General features: G+C 36.0%; 2 protein-coding genes across 7 annotated transcripts in view; one reads left to right on the top strand and one right to left on the bottom strand.

Moving 5' to 3' along the window:
* Positions 1 to 27,758, bottom strand: part of LOC134846278 (histone-lysine N-methyltransferase, H3 lysine-79 specific-like) — a 257,501-nt gene that overhangs the window by 147,210 nt on the left and 82,533 nt on the right. The window lies entirely within an intron of this gene.
* On the top strand, positions 20 to 21,377 carry LOC134846917 (pumilio homolog 1-like). 4 transcript variants are annotated; one of them, XM_063864348.1, is made up of 12 exons: positions 20 to 691; positions 8,236 to 9,060; positions 10,947 to 11,435; positions 14,888 to 15,053; positions 15,337 to 15,849; positions 16,073 to 16,576; positions 16,817 to 17,122; positions 17,469 to 17,748; positions 17,948 to 18,123; positions 18,377 to 18,597; positions 18,942 to 19,094; positions 19,306 to 21,377. In XM_063864348.1, exons 1-12 carry the CDS (start codon positions 458 to 460, stop codon positions 19,786 to 19,788), a joined length of 4,350 nt encoding a protein of 1,449 aa, XP_063720418.1. In that variant the 5' UTR covers positions 20 to 457; the 3' UTR covers positions 19,789 to 21,377. The 4 variants fall into 4 exon arrangements, with proteins under 4 accessions (XP_063720418.1, XP_063720420.1, XP_063720419.1 ...); XM_063864349.1 differs by lacking the exon at positions 20 to 691 and adding an exon at positions 7,929 to 8,030; XM_063864351.1 differs by lacking the exons at positions 20 to 691; positions 8,236 to 9,060 and adding an exon at positions 9,561 to 9,880.

Genomic DNA, 27,758 nt, shown 5'->3' with positions numbered 1-27,758 from the left:
GGGAGCTAATGGGTCTTATTTCACATAGACGTATATTCCATTCAACTCTTCCTGTTCCCATTCACAATTGTTAAAATTTTCGAGCTTGTAGCCTATGTGCGTTCGCTTAGCCCCTGATCCTGTACGGTGGCAGTTTTACTATTGCATGGCTAGGCAGTCTTGCTGTTTCTGTCTAATCTCAATTCATTTCAGAGTCTGCCAATGTCATCACTCCGTTGCTGCTCTTTCTCATTATCGCGCTGTAAATCGACATGAAACTAGAAACCCGTTACTCAACGATTTCAAACCGACCGAATCACTGTTATTGAATTGAATTGAATGTTTATTGGAGCCTGAAAGATCGATTGCTGTATTATATTGTCTATATTGATATATCGAAATTGGACTCTTAACTAGACGTCAATGAGAACTGTATCACTTAACTCATCTCAAATTTGTTGATATATTTGCAAAGAAAATGGATAGTTCGAATCAAAACATGGCGTCGTCGGAATCCAGCGTACATTTAGAGAAACCGGCTAACTTTGCGGTTCCAACTAGCCAGACACAGTATAACAACCAACAACCGAACCAAACTGCGCTGCTGGCAGCGACTTTGGCGGCGGCGAACGGCAATTTGGCCGCGTTGTTCAACTCGTCTGCGTCGCTACAAGCAAATCTGCCTTTCTCTTTGGACTCCAATAACAACACGGTGAGTTAAACTGCGTCTGAAGCACAGACTTCTTTGCCTTTAGTCTCTAAATTATTTTAAAAATGAAATGAAAATTTTTATTAGATAATTGGGAAATTGTTACTAGGAATTGCACTATATTATTATGAGACTTGTAAAAACGAGCCATTTTACTCAATGTTCTTAGCATAAATTTTCTGAGCATAAAAGGATGCTAAATGCGCTTTTAATTGTCGTTAAGTTCGATTTTTTTGCCAGTTTTTAGCTTGATTGAACACCTGGGATATCAGCCCTGCATTTTTAAGGAAAATCGCTCTCCAATTACAAAAGCGTAAATTGCGCGTAATAACGTGATCAATTTTTAGTTTCAAAAGTGGATTTTGTTTTTCAGAATTTCTAGCGGAATCAAATTTTTACATAATGATCCAGTTTTTTCAAATTGAGTTGATTTAATCAAAAAAGTGTCCATGATAAACTGTTCTGAGATGCAAAGAGCTTTAAGGCGATATGTTTTTTTTTTGAAGTTCGAAAGTTCGCGTTTTTTTTAAATACAAGTCCTTTTTTCTGTTTCCTGCGTTCATCACACGGCCGAGCGTAGTTTAATACTACAAAGGTTTTGTTTTTCAACTTAAGACACAATTGTTAGAGCTACTTTTGATGGCACTTTTGAAGCAGGCTGCTTTGGCAGTTTATTATCCATGTGCTTTTACATTCGATTAGTAATGAGTTAGAACAGTTGATGCATTTTTATTCATCAAATGAACCGAAGGAAGCAATTTGTTTAATCCGATAGTACAGAAATAAACTTTACATTTCAGAAACTTTCCAACTGGATATATTTCGCGAAATGACTAATTTTTACACAATTGGCTTTTTAAATTTCTAGTTAGTTACATGCGAAGTTAGTGGTTGCCTATGGTTCATATTTGGTAAAATTTATATTGCATAACGTTGGCAATTCATTGGAAACGATATCTGCTTTGTTGGTGGCTAAAGCTATAAAGCTAGGGCCCGCAACAGGGCCTGAACTTGATTCGAACTCAAAAAAGGCTAATATACTTAAGTGCATTCATAAGTGCATCAATAAGTATGAAGCACTGAGTTTTTTCGGTTAAATTCCCCCTGAATAATAAAAAATAAAAATTATAACTGCCAATTTTTACACAATTGGCTTTTTAAATTTCCAGTTAATTACGTGCGAAGTTAGTGGTTGCCTATGGTTCATATTTGGTGAAATTTATATTGCATAATGTTGGCACTTCATTGGAAACGGTATCTGCTTTGTTGGTGGCTAAAGCTAGGGCCCGCAACAGGGCCTGAACTTGATTCGAACTCAAAAAAGGCTAATATACTTAAGTGCATTCATAAGTGCATCAATAAGTATGAAGCACTGAGTTTTTTCGGTTAAATTCCCCCTAAATAATAAAAAATAAAAATTATAACTGCCAATTTTTACACAATTGGCTTTTTAAATTTCCAGTTAATTACCTGCGAAGTTAGTGGTTGCCTATGGTTCATATTTGGTGAAATTTATATTGCATAACATTGGCAATTCATTGGAAACGGTATCTGCTTTGTTGGTGGCTAAAGCTAGGGCCCGCAACAGGGCCTGAACTTGAGTCGAACTCAAAAAAGCCTAATATACTTAAGTGCATTCATAAGTGCATCAATAAGTTTGATGCACTGAGTTTTTTCGGTTAAACTCCCCCTAAATAATAAAAAATAAAAATTGTAACTGCCAATTTTTACACAATTGGCTTTTTAAATTTCCAGTTAATTGCGTGCGAAGTTAGTGGTTGCCTATGGTTCATATTTGGTGAAATTTATATTGCATAACGTTGGCAATTCATTGGAAACGGTATCTGCTTTGTTGGTGGCTAAAGCTTGGGCCCGTGGTGCAGATGCGAGGACTTGGGACTCCAAATCTAAAGGTTGGAGGTTGAAATCCTATACCTGGTGAAAGTTTTCTTATTCATGGCCTATTTTTACCTTTTGCTTCTCTTTTTGGAACTGCTTTTTTAGAATAATGAACGCAGTGAAGACTCTTATTTAGGTTTTGGTGTTTTTTTATTTGTTTGTTTTGTTTCGGCAAAAATTCTTAAAATTTCGCTTTTTGACCTTTGATATCTTCTTAAATTTAGTTCATTTCGTTTTTTAAAGGCGGACAAACTGCACTATCAAAAAATGGAACGAAAATGAAATGTCGCGAATAACGTGATCGACTTCAAGGTTTGCAAGTAGAGTTCCTAGCGAAATAAAATTTTAAGCTATTTATCCAGTTTTCTCAAATTGGGTAAATTTTATGAAAAAATTGTCAATCATAATCAAGTCGAGTCTTGATTCTGTTTTCTTGCGTTCTTTACTTTTTATACCCTCAGTTGGCTATGTTTGTGATTTTTCTCTTGTGTTTGCGAATTACAGCTTCGCCTCTATTTTAGCTTTTGTCCAAGTGTCTGTAAGTTGTGTTTTTTGACCTGATGTTTCTGAAAGTGGGGAGGAACTTGTCTTTTTAAGTTAATTTTTTAAAATATGAAAGTTAATTGGTAAAGAAAAGATTGAGTCATATATCATATGAGAGCTATCTAAGTCGTAATTCGAGCGAAGTTTCAAAATTTTCATTCAGCTTGGTTTTTTTGGCTTGTTTGATTTTTGCTTAGCTGACCTAAATTTTTTTTTCTGAAATTTGTGACTGCCTCAAAGAAAGCTTGTACGGGCCATATTTGGTATCATTTTAAAGTCTTCTTGTCATGATCCCGCTTCTAAAAAAATCAAAAAAGTTGCCTTGCTGTAAAGAAAAACTAGTCTGTTTTCTTATTTTCAGATTAAATTAGACGAAATTTGTTGAAAAGCTGACCATCTTATTTTTGTTCTACTAGAGTTGTAACGCAATGTATTGATTACAGTTACATCTTTTTCTTGCTTTTTCACTCAGTGCATTTGCATTGTCCAGGAATAATAAAAAGAAGAAGACCAGACAAGAACAATTGCTTGATGAAAAAAAAATTTTTTTTTTGAATTTCGTTTTTCAGTCAATTTGGTCTGATCGTTCGGTTCTACTTGCATTGTAACCGGCTATTGTTTCTTTTATACTTTCGAGAGCCATTGTCAACTTACAATATAGAGGAAGCGGTTGGTTTTGAACCCTAGGGTAACGCGGTTCAGTTTGCACCCTAGGGTCTGCGGTTGGAGTCCCGTAGTTCATTTGTCTGCTTATGTTTAGTCGGCTTAGTTGCAACATCACTGATTGTTCTGATGCTGTCAGCTTCTTAATTTGTAGTTGCAAGTGTTGATGTACTTCTGTAGTTTGTAAGGTTACTCTCTTATTTAGTATACATTTTTTTCGCCCAGAAATTGATTTACTATACATTTTTTAGCTCAAATAAATTTGGTTTTTTTATTGGCCTAGTGAACTGATTGTGTGTTGTTTGAAGGGAAAAAAACGACAATTTTTATAGCGTTTTTTTTCCTGTTTTCGGCTCAATGGATGTCTACCGACAAATTTTAGGCTTAGTAGCCACACGGTAAAAACTAGAAGCTTATTTAATGCTGGTGGTTGCATTGCGCGACTGTTTATCACCCTTGCGATAAGCAAGGGTATTGCAACTGGGTACTAGATTTTTTCCCTTAAATAACTTTAGGCACAGGACTCTCTCTGTTCATTTGGACTCATTTTTTTGAAACCTTAATTTTCTTTGCATGTTAGCATTTAAAATATCTGTCCTATACCAATTTATCTTTTTATGTTGGTTGTAATTTTAACAACTCAATTTGTTAAAATTTAATTTTTTGTTTTCTGTCCTTTTCCTTTTTTTGGCTTGATAGGTTTTGGCCTAAATTATATCGGTTCAGTGGCCTCTTATTGTGTCGTTCGACAAGCGATAAAAAAAATTTTGTGCGTGCGTGCGAATATGGTTTTTCCTTCGAGTGTCTGTGTTTTGAGGGTGCGGGAGAATAACTTTTAACTAGTCGTATTTTTTTTATTATTTTTTAAAATTTTTATTCAGCTTAATAGGTTTCGCCCACTTTACACTGGCTTATTAGGCTCATATTGTTTTGCTTTTCGAGCGAATAACGTTTTTTTTTTGCGTGAGGATGTGTGTTTTGAGGGTGAGGGGTACTTGATAACTTTTTGTTTTTTTTTAAAATTTTTTTTTCAGCTTAATAGGTATCGGCCAATACTCTATCGGCTTAGTCGCATTATATTGTTTCCTTTGACCCGCGAAAAAAAGTTTGTGTGTTGTAGTTGATTGAAAAAAATAATTGTGCATTTTTGTGTTGTACGTTTTTGTTTCAAAAGTAGGCCAAATCATCTCGATATATTTAGTTTTCTCGACAATTTTGATTTTTTTTCCCGACATGTTGCCGCTTCCTTGTTTTGTATCGCAAGTGGTGCGATGCTCGGCTTCGCCTCTGTCTGAAAAAGAATTTTCATTAATTCCAAAAAATGTCAGTTTTCAATTTTTTTTTTCGACTAGTTATTTCCATCTCAGCTTTTTTCGCTATCTGTCTTTGCCTCTGTGTAAATTTACATTTGTCTCATTTCGGAAGTCATGAGAGCGAATAACGTTGTATGCGAATATGTCTTGAACTGTGTTTGCGGAATTTCTCTGCGCTGTGTTGCTTTATAATGCCAAGGTGAATTATGGAGTTAAACTAAGTTTACAGACACCATAATAGATTCCTGTCTATTACTAGAACAGATGGTGACTGAATGGCCTGAATCGTGGCCGTCTTAAAATTTTGCCGGATCTACTTAACAATCTCCCCCCTTTCAAGAATGGGGGGTGATTGTTAAGTAGATTAATTGCAGCGAATTTTCGACTGATCAAAATGCAGCAAAATTCGAATTTACAGAAAACGCTCAAGTGCGAATTGTTAGGGGGAGATTGTTAAGTAGATCCATTTTGCCTGCCATTTCATTTAAATTTCCCATAAATTGGTCTAATTTTTGAATTTAGTAAGTGTTAACAAGCAAAGTGAAGACTTATCCATCTAAGTCATATGGTTTTGAGTTCGTTTTCTTTTCAGGATAAAGTCTTGAGAAAGTTGTTCACGCTCAAGTTTGAATTTTCGCGATTTGAACTCTGATTTCTTTATTTGCTTCTATATTAACTTGCTTGCAAATTGCGCTCTCAAATTATAAAAATAATAGGCAACGGCGAAAAAGTTTACCTAATTGTCCAGTTTTCTCAAACTGGATAAATTTTTTTTTAAAGTTCATACATGAAAGATTTTTTGAGCAGTATCCTTGAAATTTTCTGAGTTTGTTGGCTCTGCTTTGAATTTAAATTTTCCTCTATTTTATTGAGATAATTATCTCAAATTCATTTTTAGTAGCTCTCTGAAATTGTAATTGCAAATTGAATGTGCTTTGAAATTTTGATCAATTTCTCTTAAATGACGCAGTTGAGTAATTAGTATGAATTATCGCGCAACTTTTGGACCATGAGTAAGGAAGTAAGTATCTAAGTGACAAGTGATTATGCTGCATTTTCCTGCCTAATTCGATAACCATGTATTGATAAAATGGAGTCATTGTTAGACCTGATAGTGTAATTGCTTGTTTTGTGGTCTTGTAGGCGCTACAGGGAGCTCTTATATATATCTCGAATTTCATAAATAAATTGCACAGGCAGAATTTCAGATCGTGCATTTGGAGGCATTATATTATTCCATTTCTTCCCTGCGTGCTTGTTCCAAATAATCTCGCTCCCAAGTGGTCGCACTATCATAAATAGTTTGGGGCTATAATAACTTCAAGTGAACGACTAAAATCGACTTTAATATGAACATTTGTTCCAAAGTCAGTTGGGATTTGTGAACCAAGCCAAGCAACTGAAACCAACAACCGCTCAACCATTTTCCCTGTTTGTTTCTTACATACATTGCTCCTAGTTACTTCCAGTCTAGTCCTGATAAACAGGACATTAACAGCGTTTCAGTAAGTTTTTTTTTCAATATTTCTGCTATTTCTGATGCAACATCACGAGAAGCCATAGGCATGAAATGAAACTACTCTGTGCTAATACACTTAAGCCTATGGTCTTATTTTGCTGAATTGTCTTGAGTCGTTTGTCTAATTTGATTTTAGTTATAACATGGCTTTTGTCGTTCACTCTTAGAATTCATTTTGCATTTCTTGGTCGAGTATTTTTTTATGATACCTCAATAAAAAAAGACAAAGACACCTTTTGTGGCTTGCCCATGACTTGAATTACTTGATGATTTTTAATTAGTTATCATATTCCAACTGAATCTTACAATTTATGTAGATCTAATGTTTCACCATAGTCGTAGTAACGTGAAACATGTAGTACAAAACAAGTATTCGTTAAGCGAGGAATTGTTTTCAGATCTATCCAGAAATTATTGATCCAAATATTTTCGAGGAAAATTACGATATATTTGTGCTATACGGAATATTTTTTTCTCCAGACAAATAACGACTTTTTAACTAGCAATTTTTAACTAGTAAAAATATCTTTCGAAAGGTACTCTTGTGCTCAAATTTACAAAGATTATTCACCTGTGTGTGATCATTTTTCGTAAAGTTATGGGGTTTAAAGATTGCCCAATATTGCCAATTTGGGACAATTAACGCGCGATCTATTTCGCGCTATTAACGCGGAGATTTAACAAGTCTTGGCTTAGAAATCGTACCAAATTGGTTGAAGTTGTTTTTTGTCTTAATTATTACGTTACTAGAAGCGAAGTCTAGTTATTATTTTATTTTATTTCATATTATATGGCGAGTAGGGGGATGGTTTGCACAAAAAAATCTCGAAATTTTTCTTTCAAAAATTACATTTTTTTTCTCGGAAAATTCAGTTTTTTTATAGCGAATATGAATCCATAGGATTTAAAAAGCAATGGAAACATTCAGGGCTCGCCCTGATACGAGCAGTCTCGTTGTAATTTTAGGATCCATTTAAAGAGAAAGACAATTTTTATTAAGCTTTCGAGCTTTGATTTTTTTGTTTAAAAATATTATAAAGATAATATCATATCGATATTGCCATAGGAGAACGAGAACTGAGTTATTATCTTTCATTGCATGTAATGCGTCTAGCAAATTGTGCGATCTTTGGACGCTAAATTCACAGATTTCATTTGAAATTTTGTGGTTGAATTAATCTTTCTGAAATGATAAAATGAATGTATAAAATTCAGCGTGTAAGGCAAGGCTTCGGAGCTTAGAACAAATCGATAGCTAGTACGCAATTATACCAAATATGTTGCTACTAAAGCTGACTAAATTGGTTATTTGGCTATGATAGTTGCAATGTGATCACTTTGCTGTCGACCTTCACTAGTGCGAAACTTGTCAGTTTGTCTTTATCGCAATTGGAAAATCAAAATGGTTATTATAAAGTATTTAAATTATTTTTTTCCCTAAATTTTTCAAAATGGGACTGAAAAGTGGAATTTATCCTTCGAAAACGCTAAATTTTATCTTAATTCAATCTCAATCTTGCTTATTTATTAAATAAGCTATTTTGAAGTTCAGCAAAAGTCATAAGCACAATAAACTCTTCCTTGACTGAAGCTGAAGCATTACGTTTTAGACGAATCTGCAGAATGCGTTTCTTGCAAATGTGTTGACGTCATCATTCAACTCTCCTCCTCAAGGTGTATCAAACAACCCCTCCGCTTCGCCCAACCTCGTGCAGTCATCTCCGTCATCAAAACAACAGCAGCAAACATTCACACCTGCCCAACTAACCGAAGCGTCTCTAAGCCTAAACAGCAATTCAATCGCATCACAGCTGCCATCGATGGCCGCCGCTCTCTTCTCATCAAACGCTCAGCAAACTAACACGAGCATCACAACCAATGGGTATGCAGCACTGAACAAGGGACAACAACAGTCTGCTGGTTTGAACTCTCTTTTTTCGTCGCAGCCATCAAACGGAAGAGGTTTCCAGGTCTCTCAGCCACAGCTGGAAAATTCCCCGACATCTCAAATGCAGCAAAATCAACTCCAGATGAACAGTAATTCCAGTGCCGAACACTCGCAAAGTAGTCATCAAAATGTTAACAGCGCTGCCAAAGCGGGATCCGCTAACCAACCTCAGCAGAATAAGTTGCCGTCTTTGCTAGGTTTGACTCCTCAACAGCAATCTGCGTTGGAGGAGTACGCAAACGCTGTTGCAGCACAGCAAAGAATTCTGTCATCTCTTAACCCGGCTATTTTTGGCGCTATTTCGGGTGCTCAGAGTACGAACAATATGATGGGCGGTGCTGCAGCAGGAAACAATAGCATGAATCTGCTAGCGAGTATGCTGCAAGCGCAAAGCGGAGCCTCTGGCGGTGACTTGGCGGCGGCACTGATGGGAATGGGAATGACGCTTCCGTCTGCCATGAACAACGACGGCGGAACTGACTGTCAAGTGAGTCATACCCCCTCCCCCACCTGACGTAAACCTTAGTTATTACCATATGAAACAACTGTATAGCATATGAAACATCGACTTAAAAAGTCCAACTTCATCATTTCATCGTTGTAGAAAATGGAAAATTTTCAAAGTTCCAGCGTTTTTTTAAGTTTCAAACTTAAGCGTGCGCGTATTGGGACAGTGTTTTTGGCGATAAAAATGTAATGCGTCAATGTTTTTATGAGCGAAAAAAGTTGTTAAATGGTGTTGTGTACCAGAAATGGTCTGTTTTTGTCAAAACAAAGCAAGTTGACGTGTAACAGATATGTTTTACGTCAGAAAGCTTCTAGTTCTTACGTATAGTTTTGAATTTTTGGCAATCAAGCCCCTTTTTTGTGAGATAACTTCATAATAATACCTGAATGAGTAATTTAAATAAAAGTGAAGCTAATTACGAATACATATTAAACTGGTTTCTTGTTTGTGCGTATCATGTTAATCTCGAATCGCGAAAAAAATAATACAAGCAAAATCAAGTTTTTACTTTTTCATTCACTTTTCTTGAGCTTTTCTGTAGATAAAGTTGTACAAAAATATCGCGAATTAAACTTGCTTTCACTGCAAAAACCATTAAACATATAAATATTGGCGTGTTTCATTAATTGTGTATATTATTCATATGTGAATATATTGAAATCCTCTGGAAAAGAAAGTTAGCCCTCTTTTAACCTGAAATTTAACCTGAAAATCTGTTGATTTTTGCTTTCTCTCCAAATTTTGATAGATTATCATTTTTGTCAAAATGGTTAATGCTGTAACAGAAGAATCACAGAAAGTAAGTTCAATTTCGAAACCCTGATTTTGGTTTATTGTTTTTGCAAAATTTTAATAAAAGTTAAAATAAAATAGTTCAATATTTTTGTAGTTTCATTGAACTTATTTAGATTTTTTTTAGAAAAACACGTAATTAGAGTTTTTAGATAAAATTCTGGAAGTTCACACGCAAACTTGATTTTTTTTGCGGTTTGAGTTTTGATTTCATAAGTTCGGTTCAAACTATCTGGCTAAAAAGCAGGCAAAGTAGGCTCCCCAATTATGAAAGAGCACAGGGTGCGTAAAAACTGGGTGACTTTTAGTTTCAATTTTTTAAGATTTCCCTGCCGGAATATATAAAAAAAACCTTTTGACCCAGTTTTTCTTATAAGGTTAGTTTTATGCTAAGGTGTCATGTCAACCATAAAAGACTCGTACAATTCTAAGCAGGTGCGGCCCACCATGATCCAAGCTCGTTGCTTGAGGGTTAGGCAACATTACCCAGCCCAAAAAAAAATTGAATATAGTTCTTAATCACCAACTACGGTTCGCCATGATGAGCTGTGCAGCTCGTATGTTGGTCATTTCCCTCGTGGATAAATGGTCTTAAAAATCAATCAAGAACAAGGATTTTCTCAAGGGGGCGACAAAAATTTTTGTCGACCTTTTTTCAGGTCCATCAAATTGATCTCCCGGGCGCTCCAGAAAGACTCTCTTCTAGCAAAACTTCTTGCGCCTTTGGCATAAAGAGGCCATAAGTGCCGTTTTTGGCTTTTTTTTGGAATATGTTGCTCAAAAAATTGTGTTTTATTTGGTGCGCGCTCCCACTCAAAATTAGTATATATTAGCACCTTTACAAAAAGTTTAGGGTCGGTCGTATCAAAATGGATGTCGCAAAATAGTATCAAAGGGTGGACCCTTAGAGTGGCGAGGTGGTAGGATCTCCGAATCTCGCGCTCCCCTTGCTAAATTCGTTCCTGATTCAAAGAGCGCTAACGTGATCTGTGTTTTTCTTCGAAATTTGAAAGCTGAAAATGTCAATCAGTTTTTTCGGTTTCCTAGCTTTGATTGACCCTCTCTGATTTTAGGACGCAAGTGCTGCTGTGAATGGAAACAGTGCTAATGGCGGGGAGAATCATGAAGAGCCCTCGACATACCAGAATGGAAGCGCCACGCCCTCGAAAGAACCAAACAATCAGAATAACGAATTCGAGTCGGAATCATCGTTGAACCACAGTGGCAGTGGAATGACTTTCAACAGAGCAGACAACGGTGGTAACGTCCATGTGACTAGACCTGAAAGTGCGGCAACTCCTGATGAATTTGCGAATGATGCAGCGAAAAACGACTTCACTCAAGGCTCTCAAAGTGCTCAGCCTGCAGGCGCAACCGCCTCAATTGATGGAGCTGCTGCCGCATCGCCAGAGAGTAATCTCTCGGAAGCACCGGCCACTCGGAACCTAGCGGGGACTGACAATGCCGCTGCTAATGAGTCGGGAAATGGGAATGAGCAGCAAGGATTTGACTACCCTCAAGTCGGAATGGATTCGCACCTGTTCCAGGAGTATCAAAACCAGGTGGGTCCGTTTTTTTTTTCACTTAAGGAAGCAAAGAAATATGATTTCCCAACATTTTTACACTAGCAATTAGCGTCGTGTATTATTACGAACCTTTTTTTCTAACCTAACCCGCAAATTAAACTGTATTATCAGCGTAGTGTATTATTATGAACCTTCTTTTTTTTCTAACCCAACTCGCAAATAAAAGTGTTCGCTTGTTTGAAAATTTCACTGTAGCATTGGAAATTGCATAGCACCTGTTCTCTGCTTTATTTGTGGCTAGTATTTGAATCATATTAAGCGTTCGTGGCTGAGTAGTTTGTGTGTCAGACTCATAGTCTCAAGGTCGCAGGTTCAAACCCAACAGGTAGCCGAATTTTTACTAATTCGAGGCTTATTTCTACTTTTTTATTGCACTCTATAGAGCTGCTTTTGTCGTGAAAAAAGTGTAAATCAAAAATTGTTCTTGAAATTCAAAAAGCTTTGAAGCCATATTTTTTTACTTGTAGAATTGGAAGTTTACTTGCGTTCAGTGACTCATTTCATACTCTGTTTGCTGTAATTTAGAAAAAAGAAGTTTGACTAATCTTTCAGTTTTCTCGAACTAAATTTATTGAAATAGATAAATTTAATCTGAAAAGATTCTTTAGTTTCAAAGAACTTCAAGGCCGTATGTTTTTTAAAAGAAACCTTCAAAAACTTTTAGTTTTTAAATTTACCTTCTGGATTTCATTGACGCACTTTTGCAACTGATTTTATCTTTTTTTTTTCAAATTGAGTTCTTTTTAATGAAAAAAGTGTAAATCAAAAATTGTTCTTGAGATTCAAAAAGCTTTGAGGACATATATTTTTTACTTGTAGAATTGGAAGTTTACTTGCGTTCAGTGGCTCATTTCATACTCTGTTTGCTATATTTAGAAAAAAGAAGTTTGACTAATCTTTCACTTTTCTCAAACTAAATTTATTGAAATAGATTCTTTAGTTTCAAAGAGCTTCAAGGCCGTATATGTTTTTTTAAAGAAACCTTCAAAAACTTTTAGTTTTTTAATTCACTTTCTGGATTTCATTGACCAGCTTTTGCAACTGACTTTATCTTTTTTTTAAATGTTCATCGCTGCCCACTCTCTGGTTTGAAAACTGCGCAGTTGTTTAAGTTGATCGCCATTTCTACGTTTTGAAGTTTGTTAAAGAAGCTTTGCTTTTCAATTCCGGTCGTGGGGAGATTCGCTGGATTTTTTTTTCCGATCTTTTACTTCTCTAGAATTTCTGTTATCAAGCCGTTTTTATGAATGTTATTTTTCAAATTTGAATTTTTTTCTTCGAGACTTATTTCTATTTTGTAATTAAAATTTATTTCTACCTTTGGTCATTAACACTGTAAACCAATTTAGAAAACATATTTCTCAATTTTATGATTTTTGATTATAAGAACACTGACTAACAGCAGCAAAATGAAAAGAATAAAAAGACTGAATTTAAGTTCTGAGGCCGGTTTTGGAAAGAAAAAGTAAAAGAGCAAGTAAACCTACAAGTTTTTACAAGCAAGAAGATCATTTGTAGATTATTATACTCTTTTGTTTCACATTTAATCAATTATCTCTAAGTTGCAAAAAATCGAAACAGATTAAATTAATTATACTATAAAGACCCATCTGCCATTTACGAACATACATGTCCAAGATTTCTGAACTAAGTTATTTGTTCTTCTTAGCTATTTATTTGTTTCAACTTTTTATTACGTTTTAAGTGATGCAAAAAACTATCTATAACTATCTATTTTTTTTCTTTTGCATTTTCAACCATCTATTGACTATGTTAATTATTAGCAAAAAGTTTGGACAGACAAAACTATTTAGAAAAGAGTGTTTGATATATTTCGAAAGATATTTTACTTGCAAAAGCTAATTTTTCATTCGGACATACATATTCTGCCTGTTCGAATTTTTTGCAACTCCTAAAATAGAGGGTTGCCAAAAGCTGGAACATACAAAATTAATTAAAACTTTTATGGCGTAATCCAGAAAACTTTTACATGCAAAAGCTAATTTTTCAGACAACAAATATGATTCAAGCTCACCTAAAACTCAAATTTACATGCAAAAATTGCTCAAAGTTAGTAGATTGCTCTTTTTACTTCATCAAAGTTAATTAACCTACAGCTGCTCATTTTGTCGTCTAATTTCATCTTAACAGATTTCCAAATGTTAAAACGTTTTCCGAAAAATTAATCAACCAAAAATGCTACAGTTTTTGACCGATTAAAAACTGCTCAAGGTCTCCGATATTGCCAACAATTTGGCATTAAATATAGATAGGAACGGTTAAATTCATGCAAGTAGCCTTGAAACCTGAGTACTATTTATCAAATTTTTATTTTGTCATTGAATTCATTTTGTCTAGACGTAGTCTATGCCACCTAATATAGTGACCAAATTAATTTGAGAGCAAATTACCTATTTCAGACAATTTTTGCATGCAAGCGCTAGTTTTCCAGTCAAAGAATCTGTCTCAAGGCAGCTTTGAAATTAAAGATAACACCCAAATTTTGTTCGAAATTGACAGATTGCTCCTAATTAATTTCGTCTGTTCCAACATTTTGCAACTATTACTATCATTTATAGGTATTGAGTCATTGTTGGTAATATTGGTGACCTTGAGCAAATTAATTGTCCATGAAACTGTTATTTTGAGGTTACTTAAATGTTTTGACACGCGCTGAAATGAGTGAAGAATTGATCCATACCGCCTAAAAGAGCAGTTTTAGTTTAATTAAAATTAGCAGCAAAAAGTTGCAACAGACAGCAAAATTTGAAAAAGCAATCTGTCAATTACTTTTGCATGAGTTTCTAGATGTCCTTGAGTCGTATTTTCTGTCTAAAAAGTTAGCTTTTGCATGCAAAAGTTTTCTGAAATAGGTCATTTGCTCTTTTTGAAAATAATTCGGTCTGTTCCAACTTTTTGCAATTCTCTATCAGATTCTTTGACCGAAAAGGGTATTGCCAACAATTTGGCATGAATTATATAGAGCATGCAAACATCAACTTTCCATGCAAAGCTCTTCTCAATTAGCCGAAATTTCGCAAGAGCATGCTACAATTTTTGACTTTGTCTATTCGAATTTTTCCAGATTTCTGTGATCAATTTATGATAACGCGCGAGCTGAATTGAGTTTATATCGAAAGAAGCTTCTGTTCAACAATAAAGTTCGAGGCACTCGAATAGCATGTATGAATGACGCTTTTTGGAGAAAACGACTCAAATTTGAGATACCAAATAGCGCATCATTTCTTGTTTTCTGCATCCCTTATCTAGTATATTGTATCCAAAGTAGTTGAAATTCACCAACAGCCCAAAATTCTTGAAACTACACAAAAAACGAGCACAAAGTGTGATACATGCTGCAGGCTATCGTCTGAAACTCTTATAATTCATTGCCGTTAGTTGCAATAGCCTTTCGTTTCATTATGCAGCTTCTTCGGCAGATGGTCCAGCAGAACCCGAATCAACAGCAGAACGGATTGGTCCCTCCACCCGCGCTGAACAACCACTCCCAGAACAATGCGCACATGAGCACCCAACAGCAATACGCAATGGCTATGGCAGCTTTGCAGAGTCAACAGCAGCAAAACATACTGGGTAAGCTTTCTGAAGAAGTTCTTTAAAAAATCAGTTTTGGAAAACATAACTTAGATGAAGACTAAATAGTAGGGAAGATGTAAAATGTAGGAGCAAATTTAGACAGCTTTCTTTTTTGAAGAATTGGGACTGCATGATAACGTTTATTTGCCTTGGCTGATCTGTGTCACCGTCGAGTTTTATCTCGGAAGTAGTTGTGAGTATGATATTGACAATTTTGCTGTCTAAAGATCCCCATCTTTTTGTAGTATAATAATACTCATGTAGATTCTTTGTCTTATAGCTCAGGCGATGGCAGTTGTAAACGGACAGAACAATCCAACTCCTCCTGCCAACGGTGCCTCTGGCCCGAACCAGAACAACAACTCGAACGCAAACCAGAATTCAGCTGCAGCTCTAGCAGCTGCCTTGAACCCCTACTTGTTTGCTGACCCCTACGCTTTGGCTCAGGTTGCAGGATCGCAGTTCCTGAACCCGTACAACGGGGGAGGCTATAACCTGCCGTTCATGTACCCTCAAATGCTGCAACAAAACGCAGCTAATGGACAGAATAATGCTGGGAACCAGAACAATCAAGTGGCGAATCAGGGAAGCCAGAGCGAACAGAATAATCAGGTTCAGAATGGAAACAACGGATCCTTGATGTCTCTAGGAGCGCCAGGGTTCCAGCTATTGGCACCTACTCCGGCTTACTATGATGCAACTGGACAGCTAGTTTTGGCATTGCCTCCGAATAATCAAAGGGATCCAGCAGCAGCTTTGAGGATGCTACCCTTGTTGAGTTCGCTCGCTGGAGGTATGTTTGAAAAACTAACCAACATCAAGCAATAACTTTCTATAAAATAATTTTGAGCATTACAACATGCTAACAATATGTTCTCTCAAATTGTAAGAAATAAATAACTTAAGCTGTTTTAAGTTATTTTCTTTCCATTAACAAGCCAAATTGTTTTCTTTCCTTACTGACTCCAAATTGTATTTGTGACTCTTTTCTAATCTATGACTGTCAATTTCTACAGGTGGACTAGCAGTAGTATCTACTAATGGTCTAACTGTAACTTCGAATACAAATTCGAACTCGAACAATCAAAGAGAAGATAATCACGTGTCTCCAAACACAGAAACAAACAATAACGTTGTTAAAAACAATAAGGAAGTGAATCATGAGAATGAATTGTCGATTCGAAGAGCGCACGATGCCTTCAAGTCAGCAACTGGAAATCGGATTTACGACGACGAAGTGTTCTCGTCCAAAGCAGCGATATCGGATGAACTGGATGCGAGGAATCTTGTTGAACAGCTGCCCTCGTTTTTCAGCGCCACCCGAGCGACTAACGAGAGTCCAATGATATCTCGGTCACGACGCTTCTCGGACGATACGATATCTGTGATGTCATCGAGAGTAAATTCACCGCCCCCGCGACTGCTGTCGCCAACGACGAAATACAAGAACGAACAGAGAGCAATCACTGCTTTCGCTAACGCGTCTGCCGTGCCCTCGCCTTTCTTAGAGGACACGTCAGGTAAAGCAGTTAACTAACTTCTGTCTCTAATTGTTACTTTTTAATATCGACTGGTTAGTTTCAAGCATTAATGAAAATTCGAGTTTTTCCTGAAATTGGGTACCAAATAATTACAAAAAAGTAAGTTGTCTGTGATAAACGTGAAATCATTATAGGATGTGTAAATTCAAACATTCATTCATACTGAAACTAATCAATTTGTTCAACAACATAACCTAAATGTTTCTCTTCTTTCTACAGATGTCTTTTCGTCTCACAACTTTTTCTCATCCAACGAGCACTCGAGACGCTCGAACAGTCATCACGTGAATACTGGACATCAAGGGGCGACCCGATACCACCCCTCGACAATTGGAAGTGCTCCGTCTCCGCCGCCTCCGAGTCGCGGCTTTGGTGGCGGTGGACGTAACTCGAATAGCTACTATTCCGACACTAACACTAAACTGTACTCTTCCCACTCACCTACATTTGATGATATGTTGAGACATGATTTGTACAGCACTTCGCCTACTGAGTTTTCTCCCGCCTCCTCTCCCATTAATTTGGGTGAGTAATTCTATGCCTCTTTTTTTTTTATCTTTCTAAATCTAACGTAGAAAAGTTTATGGATGGGCTGCTAATGGACACAAAATACATCCATTTAACCCAAGCTCGCAAGAAAACTTTATTCTTCTAAAAAAATCTAAAAGAAATCCTTTGCAAATGCAGCACATTAATTGAGAAAGATATGACCGTAGTTAAAATTTTATGCTCCATGCAAATTTTAGGTCCAAGATAAAAACCACTCCTTACTCCGATGAAGCGCATTTATAGCGTAAGAAGTGCGATAATAGAATTTAAAAAGCGAAGTTTTCAGCGAATAGCTGCCATCCTAAATAAACAGTTCATTTAGCCCCAGGAGCAGAAGCGAAGTACCGCAGTGGCAGCTCCAACCTCTTCAACTCCCCAAACTCCCTGTTCAGCAGTGGAGCCAGAGGACTGAGGGGTGCAGGAGGGTACGGGGGAGGGGACAAACTGGGGAGTCAAGTTCAACTGGCAGGAACTGTGGGAAACAATGGTCTGATGAGGAGCAGGTTGCTTGAGGACTTCAGGAACAACCGACTGCCTCATCTACAGCTGAAGGATCTACCCGGACACATCGCAGAGTTCACCCAGGACCAGCACGGATCCAGGTCAGTTGAAGCTTTCTTTCGAGGTCGCTTTTTCGATCTGATTGCCAGATGTTAGGTAGTCGTCTGTTTGAATTGACAGGACAGGACTGGACAAGGAGAGGCATTTTATGAGCAGTGCCTATTGAAGGCCAACTTTATTGGTCCCTATAAAAATTGAGATCGGGGAAAGTTTGCAGCTTCATTATAATTCGTGTTGTAGGTTCATTCAGCAAAAATTGGAGCGTGCTTCGAATAGTGAGAAGCAGCTGGTGTTCAATGAGATCATCAGCAGTGCCTACAGTCTCATGACGGACGTGTTTGGAAACTACGTCATCCAGAAATTCTTCGAATTCGGAACCCAAGAGCAGAAGAACATATTGGCCGACAAAGTCAGAGGTGTGTGTGACAGACACTGATAAACTTTTTAATCATTGTTTTGTATTGCAATTTTTACTGAGGGCGGTCCGAATTTGTCCAAAATTGCGTCCTTTAGCCTTAAAATCTAGACTGTACAGCAGATATCTCAGGTCTATTATGACCAAATTAAAGTTCTTCCATTCAACATCTTCCGTGCTGAGCTGTGCGTTGTTATTTTTTTCGCATCGACTTCTGAAATGTGAGATGTTTGAAATTATAATTTGTGCTTCAGGACATGTTTTGCCGCTGGCCCTGCAGATGTATGGATGTCGTGTGATCCAGAAAGCTCTGGATTGCATCAGCCGAGAACGCCAGATTGAGATGATCCGAGAGTTGGACGGACACGTGATCAAGTGTGTGAAAGACCAGAATGGAAACCACGTGGTGCAGAAGGCCATTGAAGGCGTGAACCCAGGAGCTCTACAGTTCATCATCGGAGCATTTGCAGGACAGGTGAGTTGACGACCGTGTGATGTTGCCTTAGAACTCGGATTGGTATTGGTTTGATTGTTGGGTTCCTAAAAATAGATGGTACCCGAGGTAATTTAACTTTCAGTTCTCCAGTAACAGCGTTGCATTTATATTCTTCCATTTTTGACTTCTCCATAAAAATGACGGGATCCAACTTTCACACTTGTTTTCTCTGGGGACTCACATTTTATACTTGTACCCCTAGCCTTAAAAATCACCGAAAACAAATCAAGAACCAACCAAAAAATTGAGAACCAAATAAATTTTACTAGCAGCAGACAAGTTATGTAAAATACAGTTTAAAACCAGATGTTTTTGTTCATCAGGTGACAGAGCTGTCCATGCACCCTTATGGCTGCCGGGTCATCCAGCGCATCCTAGAACACTGCACCATCCAACAGACAGCGCCTATTTTGGAGGAGTTACACGCCCACACTGAGAAGCTGGTCCAGGACCAATATGGAAACTATGTCATCCAGGTGAGGCCTAATATATATTCAAGATAAATAATATATTCAAGTGTTCGGATAGTTTTCGATTTCCTGATTCATATCAAATTTAAGTATTTGTGTTTATTAACAAGGCATCATCACTAGATATCAGCTAGTCGTGGTGTGAAGGAATGAAGGCAGTTTTTTGGATTTGCAACAGTGTGTTTGAGAGTTATGCAAAAATTATCTTGATTTTCAGCATATTTTGGAGCACGGACGTGCTGAGGACAAGAGCAAAATAGTGCAGGAGTTGCGAGGTAAAGTGATGTTGCTGGCCCAACACAAATTCGCCAGCAACGTCGTCGAGAAGTGTGTTGTGCACGCCTCCAGACCCGAGAGAGCTATGTTGATTGAAGAAGTTCTCTACGGCGAGGGTGCAAACAGTGCACTGTGTACCATGATGCGTGATCAGTTCGCAAACTACGTCGTCCAAAAAATGATAGACGTTGCCGAAGCGAGTCAGAGAAAGATTCTCATGGCCAAGATCCGACCTCACATTTCGATGCTGAGAAAATACACGTACGGAAAGCATATAATTGCTAAGATGGAAAAGTACTATAATAAGCATAGTGGGTTGGTCCCAGGAGGGGACGATTTGCTGAGTCATCACGGAGGATCTGATATGTCGCAGGTGAACAGCGCATTCAGCATCGGGCTCAATTTAAACGCCGGACTGAACTAACCGCTTTTATCAGTCATGAAGATAAACAGAAAAGATGAACGGTTTACGAAGGTATGAATTGAGGTCGAAAAACAGACCATAAAAACTTACATTTAACATAGTACGTGAATGTGAACTGTTTTTTTTTGTTTGATATGCAGTAATTGTCTTGAAACATTTTTTTTTGCTCTTATTTATAGCATTCTTTGCTTTCTTTCTCCGGGAACATCTCGCGAACTTTCCCTCTGTTATTTTTTGTTCATCTATCCAAAATTTAATGTAATCCAAATCTGTCCAAGTAAAGTTAATCATGCAGTTTGTGCTTAAAGTAATGTAATGCTCCTTTGCTGGAAGACCCTATTGCTGTTTTAGTACCCAAGTCTTCCCTATTTTTGCTTTAACTGTCCTTTATAGCCTTATAGTTTTATATAGTATACTACTTTACCCGCTTGAGGCTTTTTTTTGCAAACCCTTGATACCAATTTTGATGTGCATGCTTGGTGGAAAGTTTTTAAAATCTGAACGGGCCCTATTTAATTGTCATCTCATAATGATAGATACCTTTTTTCATTCATCTGTCCAATGTTAATCACTTGAATTGATGGTGCTGGCATTAATTTAAACAAACCTGTAAAAATGTTAAAAGTGTACGTAAGTTGTTAACTTAAACCACCAGACGATCCGTCTCGCGATGTTTTTATTTCCCTGTCTTCATCATTGCCCCCCTCGACCAAATTTCGCAAAATAAGAGTAAAGAAAGAAAATCTTCTGCAGTTAATTTTCCACCACTGAAAGGACATTGGGTCATGAAACTGCAGTTTTCCTGGAACTTTGGAATTTCATACCAAACAGTACTGATAGTCTATTTAATCAAGAGCACTTCATTTGCTTGCAGTATTATTACTACATAACCTAGTGTATTATTGTAATGTGATTACTGTTCAGCGCAGATTTTGTTTTGTAGTATAAATATGTATTATGCTGATTAAACTAGTGTTTATTACCGAAACATGAAAACAGAATGCAGTCAACGAACATTGAAAGATCCAAACGATAATTTTGATAATTTAGCTGGATCTTTTCTTGTCTAATTTAAACAGGAGTTAGTTTCAAAGAAAGCGTGTTGTGTACATATGTTGTACATTGTAATAAAATGTGTATCTTATTTTGTTTCACTGAATACAGAACTAAGCAACCTCGATCAATTCATACTGAACTATTTATTCATTTATACCTTCCCTATTTAAATGATCAGATCAATGGAGTTGTACTTTATGAAAATTCAAAACATTAAACAACCGCCAATACCATGGAGAGTTTTGAGTTTTTAATGGTGACCAAACAAGTGATTTGTTCTTTTGATTGAAAATACCCTATCAAAATTGGATAGAACAAATGCTTGTTCAGTGTGATGATATTGAGTCATTTAATGGCTTCGAAGAATTTTGATAAAAACTGTACTAAATTGCCTATTTATTATGCTCAGTAAAAATGATGCTCAATTCCTTGGGATTGATAACCATTTATGAACGTATCTCGTGTTTTAAACATTCTACTACCCGTATTTGCTTGTTGGTTTATTCGTTGCATAAATTCATCTCACGTCCAGATTTTTTTGAAGTATCGAAACGTTTAGTTGAAAAGAAGCAGGATGCAGTTCAAGTAGCACTGAGTGGACGGACTATCGTTGCTGTTCAAGTTTTATTATGAGTGTGCGTGTGTGTGGGGGAAAGGGGGTACCAGATCTTAGATTAACCGTTTTGGTAGATGGTAGATCTAATGCTACCCTCCCAAATGGATTTTTTAACGACTTTTGTTGTTTCCAGTTTTAATTTTTTAAGATCAGGTCAAAATGTTCCAGCATTTAAATTTGGCCCAACGTGGTTCATTTAAAGTCCAGCGTAAAAAAACGTTTATGCAGTTTGTCATTAGAGCAGTTTATTATACTTGCGAAGCAAGTGTATTAGTACGAACCGTTTTTTTAATAGTTATGAACGTAGTGAGTACTCTTATATAGGTCTTGCTGTTTTCTTTAGTAAAAAGTCTTTAAAATTTGTTCACGCTCAATTTTGATTTTTTGCGGTGTGAATTGTGATTTTTCGCGGTATGAAAATAAAGGCAAACGCCACTCGAACAGCAAAAGTGTTAAGGTCACAAAAAACGTGATCGACTTATAGTTTCGAAAATTTTAATTAATTATCAGATTTTGCAGCGAAATAAAAGGTTTGGCTATTGATCCAGTTTTGTCAAATTCGGTTAGTTTTTAACAAATGTGTCTATAAATTGATTTACAAACTCAAAGAGCTTTAAGGGCATCTATTTTTTTCGAAGTTCACTAGTTGAAGGTTTTTGATAAAACAAGTCAGTTTTTTTGTTTCCTCGCGTTCATTACTCTTTTCCAATTGTCAGTTGGCTATGTTTTCCAGCCTAAGTCGCAAATATTGGTGCTACTTTAGGTGCACCTTGCAGCTTAATTATAGCATGTGCTTTGACATTCGAAAAGTAATCAGTTAACACAGTTGCTGCATTTTCAATTCATCAATTGAACCAAAAAAAAAACGATTTGTTTCAAATAACAATCATGTAAACTCGATTTTCTAGCAATATATCTCGCTTATTTTGAAATGCATAATTAATACATAACATTTGTCGTTTAACGCACTTTCGGTGCTTCGAAATTTTTCGACAACTCAGTAAAAACCACATATATTGGAAACAACATCTGCAACTTTTAGTGTACTCTGACTGCACCCAATTACAAACTTTATTTTTTTTTTCAATTCCCATTTTAAAAGCGTCATCTCAAAAACTTAATGGGCCTCTGGAGAAATTTGGAGGCCATATTTGCAACCACAGAGTCCCTGAGAGCACCCTACTATAGGGTAAGGAATCCAAAATTTTGTGAACTTTTTTAAACCTAAGTTTCCCGGAAAAAAAAATTTAAAAAAAACCGTCTTATCTCGGAAACTAAAAGGATTTAAGCATTCATATTAAGAGGCAAGATTTGAGACGCCTGGGTGAACGCTGACAATAAAGTTGTATCTTCATGAAGCTGGTAGTTTCAAATGTTTTGAATTTCTTTGTAGATAAGTTCTTTGAGAAATTTTGAAAAATCAAAAAACGTCACAGCTCGGAAACTAAAAGCAGTTGAGCAGTCGCGTTTATCATTTGCATGTGGCAAGATTTGCAACTCTTTGGAGTAACCTGACAACACCGACCTATAGCTTTGGGAATTTCAAATTTCGAAAATTAATTTTAACTTTCTGAAAAAATCACAAAAAACGTCACATCTCGAAAACTACAAAGAATTCAGCAGTCATCTTTGGAGGCAAGATTCGCAATCCTTGAGAGTACTTTGACACGAGCTAACTACAAGGTTGGGAATTTCAGATGTTTAAAGAATATTAGTAATTTAAGTTTTCTAAAAATTTATGAAAAAATCACAAAAAACGTCATATCTCGAAAACTACAAAAAATGAGCAGTCATATTTGGAGGCAAGAGTAGCAATCTTGGAGATTACTCTGACAGGACCAAACTACAGGGTTGGGAATTTAAGATTTTGCAAAAAAAAATTAATGTAAGTTTTCTGAAATTTTTTTTGAAATAACAGAAAAACGTCATATCTCGAAAACTACAAGGATTTGAACAGTCATATTTGGAGGCAAGATTTGTTACTGCTTAGAGTACTCTGGCAGCACCCAACAACAAGGTTCGGACTTTCAAATTTGGAGAAATAATTAATTAAAATTTTCTGAAAACTTTTGAAAAAATCACAAAAAAACGTCATATCTCGAAAACTACAAAGAATTGAGCAGTCATATTTAGAGGCAAGATTCGCAATCTTTGAGATTACTCTGACAAGACCCAACAACAGGGTTGGGAATTTCAGATTTTGCAAAAAAAATTAATGTAAGTTTTCTGAAATTTTTTTTGAAATAACAGAAAAACGTCATATCTCGAAAACTACAAGGATTTGAACAGTCATATTTGGAGGCAAGATTTGTTACTGCTTAGAGTACTCTGGCAGCACCCAACAACAAGGTTGGGACTTTCAAATTTGGAGAAATAATTAATTAAAATTTTCTGAAAACTTTTGAAAAAATCACAGAAAAAACGTCATATCTCAAAAACTACAAAGAATTGAGCAGTCATATTTAGAGGCAAGATTCGCAATCTTTGAGATTACTCTGACAAGACCCAACAACAGGGTTGGGAATTTCAGATTTTGCGGAAAAAAAAATTATATGTTTTCTGAAAATTTTCTGAAAAAATCACAAAAACCGTCATATCTCGAAAACTACAAGGATTTGAACAGTCATATTTGGAGGCAAGATTTGTAACTCCTTAGAGTACTCTGACAGCGCCCAACTACAGGGTTGGGAACTTCGAGTTTTTTAAATTTTTTTGTTATTTGAAATTTCAGATAATTTTTACCCCTAATTCGATCTAGGGGAAACACTAAAATCAAATTGGAAAATCGAAAAAAAAACTCTTAACCATTGCAATATACGATATAGCTTAAGCATGCAAAAATAATACGTTGAAAAAGCTTAAAAATGGCGAGATAGTGAAGCCCGCATTTAAATATATAATAGATGAGGCCTTATGCTTTGCAATTTGTATCATGCAAAGTTAGTGTCGATGCCTTCAGTTTGTTATATTCCAAATTATAACATGCAAATTTGAGTTTATTTGTATTTAGTGCCACTGTTGTTGAAATGCAGTGGCTATTTATTGTTCTGACGTTCAAAAAAACGGAATATTTACGCTCGGTGTGGTTTTTTTTTCAGTCAGTTTTCGCTGATCGGAATAATGGTCTTCAACAAAATTTTTTTTAACCTCATTGAAGATATGGAGTTCCTGCGTTGAAATTAAAAAAATATTACACCTCCGTTTATTTTAAGTAAAATTCTGGGGGTTTGAAAATTGATAAATTGGCTAAATTCTGGACTAAATTATGCGCGCTTTGAAGAATTTTTTCATAATACTGAGCGTAACGCAAATCATTTATGCGTGGCGAATTATCTCGTATAAAAAAAAATAGTTCCAAATTGAATTCCGGCTAGCTAATTGGTCGTATTAATTTCGTACGACTCAAAAATACACACTTTGATATTGTCCAAAAGTTATCAGTTTTCAATATTTTCTTGTCCCGAAAACTGTTGGATATGAATTAAGGGAGAGTTGGAACATTCAGGGCTTTGCCCTGATATTTGATCAGTCTTGTTAGAATATGTGGCTGATTTATTCATACTATAGCTTGTGTTATACTATGAACTATCTTTTTTTCCATCCTAAGTCGCAAATATTGTTGCGGCGCAAATATTGTTACGACAAAATGTTTTCATTTTGATCAATAACCAGTTATTAAGTACAGCCAATGCTAAGGATTTTTACACGGACTGTTATAATACAAATCGCACTTAGGCTTCATGGTATCATGATTCTTTAATTTAGAGGTAGGTAAGGAGATCCGCAACAAAATAAGAGGGTTTGCTCCTGGACAGAGTCGGATGTTTTAATAAACTTTTTCCTATACTAGTCAAAATGCGTCCGCACTATAAATTGAGGCATGTTAGTTGGTGTATTTCTTTTTATTTCAAATTGACTGGTACTGCTAATGTGCCATAATTAGCTTGCGTTGCTTAGCAATGATGCAGACTCATAATAGATAATGTAGACTCCTGCGTCACTTAAGAAATTTTAAAGACTCAAAGTTTTTTTCATTCATTTTTACCAGTAGCGTTATTGGTCATACTTTTGCCTAATATGCGAACTTCGCCGCTGTGTGACTAGCGTTTGACGGTTGTTAAGTTTGCGTGGCTGAGTGGATAGTGCCTCAGTCTCAAAATATTGCAATAGGTCGCGGATTCGAATTCTACTTGTATCCGAGTTTTTGCTAAATCGGATGCCGGACATCAAGTCGAAGGGACTTCAGGTCAAACATTCTCCATTTTCTCAAAAAGTCATACAAAAGGATTAATTTGAAGACTGGTTTGAAGAATTTCTCCATTTCATGATTTTTTTTATTAGTTTTGGCTGTTTGTTAAAACATAAAACTATTTGATCTTAAGAAAATTTAAATATCAAAACATTGTTGAAGGCGTTTTTTAGTATTACAACTTATTCAATTCAAAATCCGGCGGATGTACTTCTTGGATGCCATTCATAAGGAGTGCATTTTCATGAATGACGCTCGTTATGGACTATATATGCCCAAATTTTTAAAAACTGTCATTTTAGAGATGAAAGATAGTACTTCGAAAAATTAAAAATCGTACCAACAGTACTTCAGCTTGAAGTCCTGTTGACTTGTTGTCCTAGACTCGCTAATTTGAGGCTCGTTTCTACCTTTTCTCCTTTCACTTGATAGAGCTGCTTTTTGGTCGTGGTCTCTGAAGTGTTTGCGAAGCGCAGCTTCGCCTCTGTCAAAAATTGTCCAGGGTAAAACTAACTTGAAATTCGAAAAAATCATCCTAGATAGATTTGTTTCCTTCAATTAGAAAATTGACTCCGTTGACTTAGTTTCTTTGATTTCAAACGCTTGTTCAAGCTTCATACTTGCCGCCCCTCACAAAAAAAACAAGCTAATTTCTTTTTAATTTTTTGTTCAGAAATATTTGCATTGTTTGGAGAGCGTAATTTCTGTTTCATCTAGCAATTATTTTGATTTGGTTATAAATAACGGTTTTAAAACTGAAACACTAAATAAAAGTGAAACAGAATTAAAAACCTCAAAAATGAGTGTTTGCATTTTGTTCATTGATAATTATAACGCCAGAAAAAAATGCGCATCCAATTAACTACCGTGTACATCAGTGTACTCACAAACTCTGCATCTTGGCCAGCAAAATCTGATATTTTAACATAAATTCTACTTATGCGCATTCTTTTAGTAACAATGCGCCTTTTTGTGAAATTGAGGAAAAAAAGGAAATTTGGTAACGAAGTATACGTTCGATGACTCTTAGTTAACCGTTCGAAAGTTAGAAAAGAGCCAATCAACTCGTAGTCAACTGAAAAAGTTTTTTTTTAGGCAAGTTTCAGTTGCTTTGCGACTTGAAAATTATTTACGTTGACATTTCTATTAACTTTAAGTGATTAAAGTCTAAGAGGAAAATCGACAGCTTTTTGCTGCAAATATTTCAATATGAAAAAAAAGAATGATGGGTGATTATTTATTCCGCTGGAAAACCTGAATACTGAATCTGTTTATTAAAAAAGCTTCATTTACACTTAATGCGTTTTTTGCATATTTTTCGTTCGATTGTAATTGCTCTTAATGCAAATGATTAATTGATTATTTGAGAGCTTTCGGAAGTAAAACCCATTTGAAAAACTTGACTAAAAAAATTGAATGCACATATAATTACATAGTAATGGTTATTTTAATGATAAAAATTCCTGTTGATACAAAAAGCTGACTTTGTTTCTATCAGCCAAGTTTCCAATATTTTTTTATTTACCCGTGCGATGAGCAAGGGAATTGCAATCGGGTACTGGAATTTTTTCCCGTAAACAATTTTGTCCACAGGACTCACTTCTTGACTCCTTCACCTCTTCGTCCTCTCAACAAAAGCTCCTCCTCTTTACTCTCGGTTCTCGGTTGCAATTATTAAGCCTTGTTGAATATTCTAATTTAAATATCCATCCTTTTCAAAATTTACTTTTTATGTTAATTGTGATTTTTCCAACTCGATTCGTTGAAATTTTGTTTTTTTTTGTTTTTTTGTGCCCTTTTTGACTTAATAGGATTAGGTTTAGTGGCCTAATATGAGTATTTTCAAAAGAAATTTATTTTTTTTGCTCACCTCTTAATCTTAATAGAATTTAAGCTGAACTTTTTCATGACAACTATTTTTTGTTTCGTTTTTTTTTTGGCTTGCTAAGTTTTAATCCATGTTATATTGGTTCAGTGGCCCCATATTGCGCCGTTTGATGAACAAAAAACCGTTAAAAAAAGTTAAAAAGTCTCGAAAACTTTCGGTTT

Source organism: Symsagittifera roscoffensis, chromosome 5, assembly GCF_963678635.1.
Source record: "Symsagittifera roscoffensis chromosome 5, txSymRosc1.1, whole genome shotgun sequence".
Classification (NCBI taxonomy): domain Eukaryota; kingdom Metazoa; phylum Xenacoelomorpha; order Acoela; family Convolutidae; genus Symsagittifera; species Symsagittifera roscoffensis.
This window is presented reverse-complemented; position numbering and strand designations above follow the sequence as displayed.

Bases quoted from the DNA above. Each gene is read 5' to 3' on its own strand.
- LOC134846917 (XM_063864348.1), top strand. From the start codon at position 458: ATGGATAGTTCGAATCAAAACATGGCGTCGTCGGAATCCAGCGTACAT. The intron at 692-8,235 runs GTGAGTTAAACT...ATTACGTTTTAG, and splicing joins TGGACTCCAATAACAACACG to ACGAATCTGCAGAATGCGTT. The intron at 18,598-18,941 runs GTGAGTTGACGA...TTTGTTCATCAG, and splicing joins TCGGAGCATTTGCAGGACAG to GTGACAGAGCTGTCCATGCA.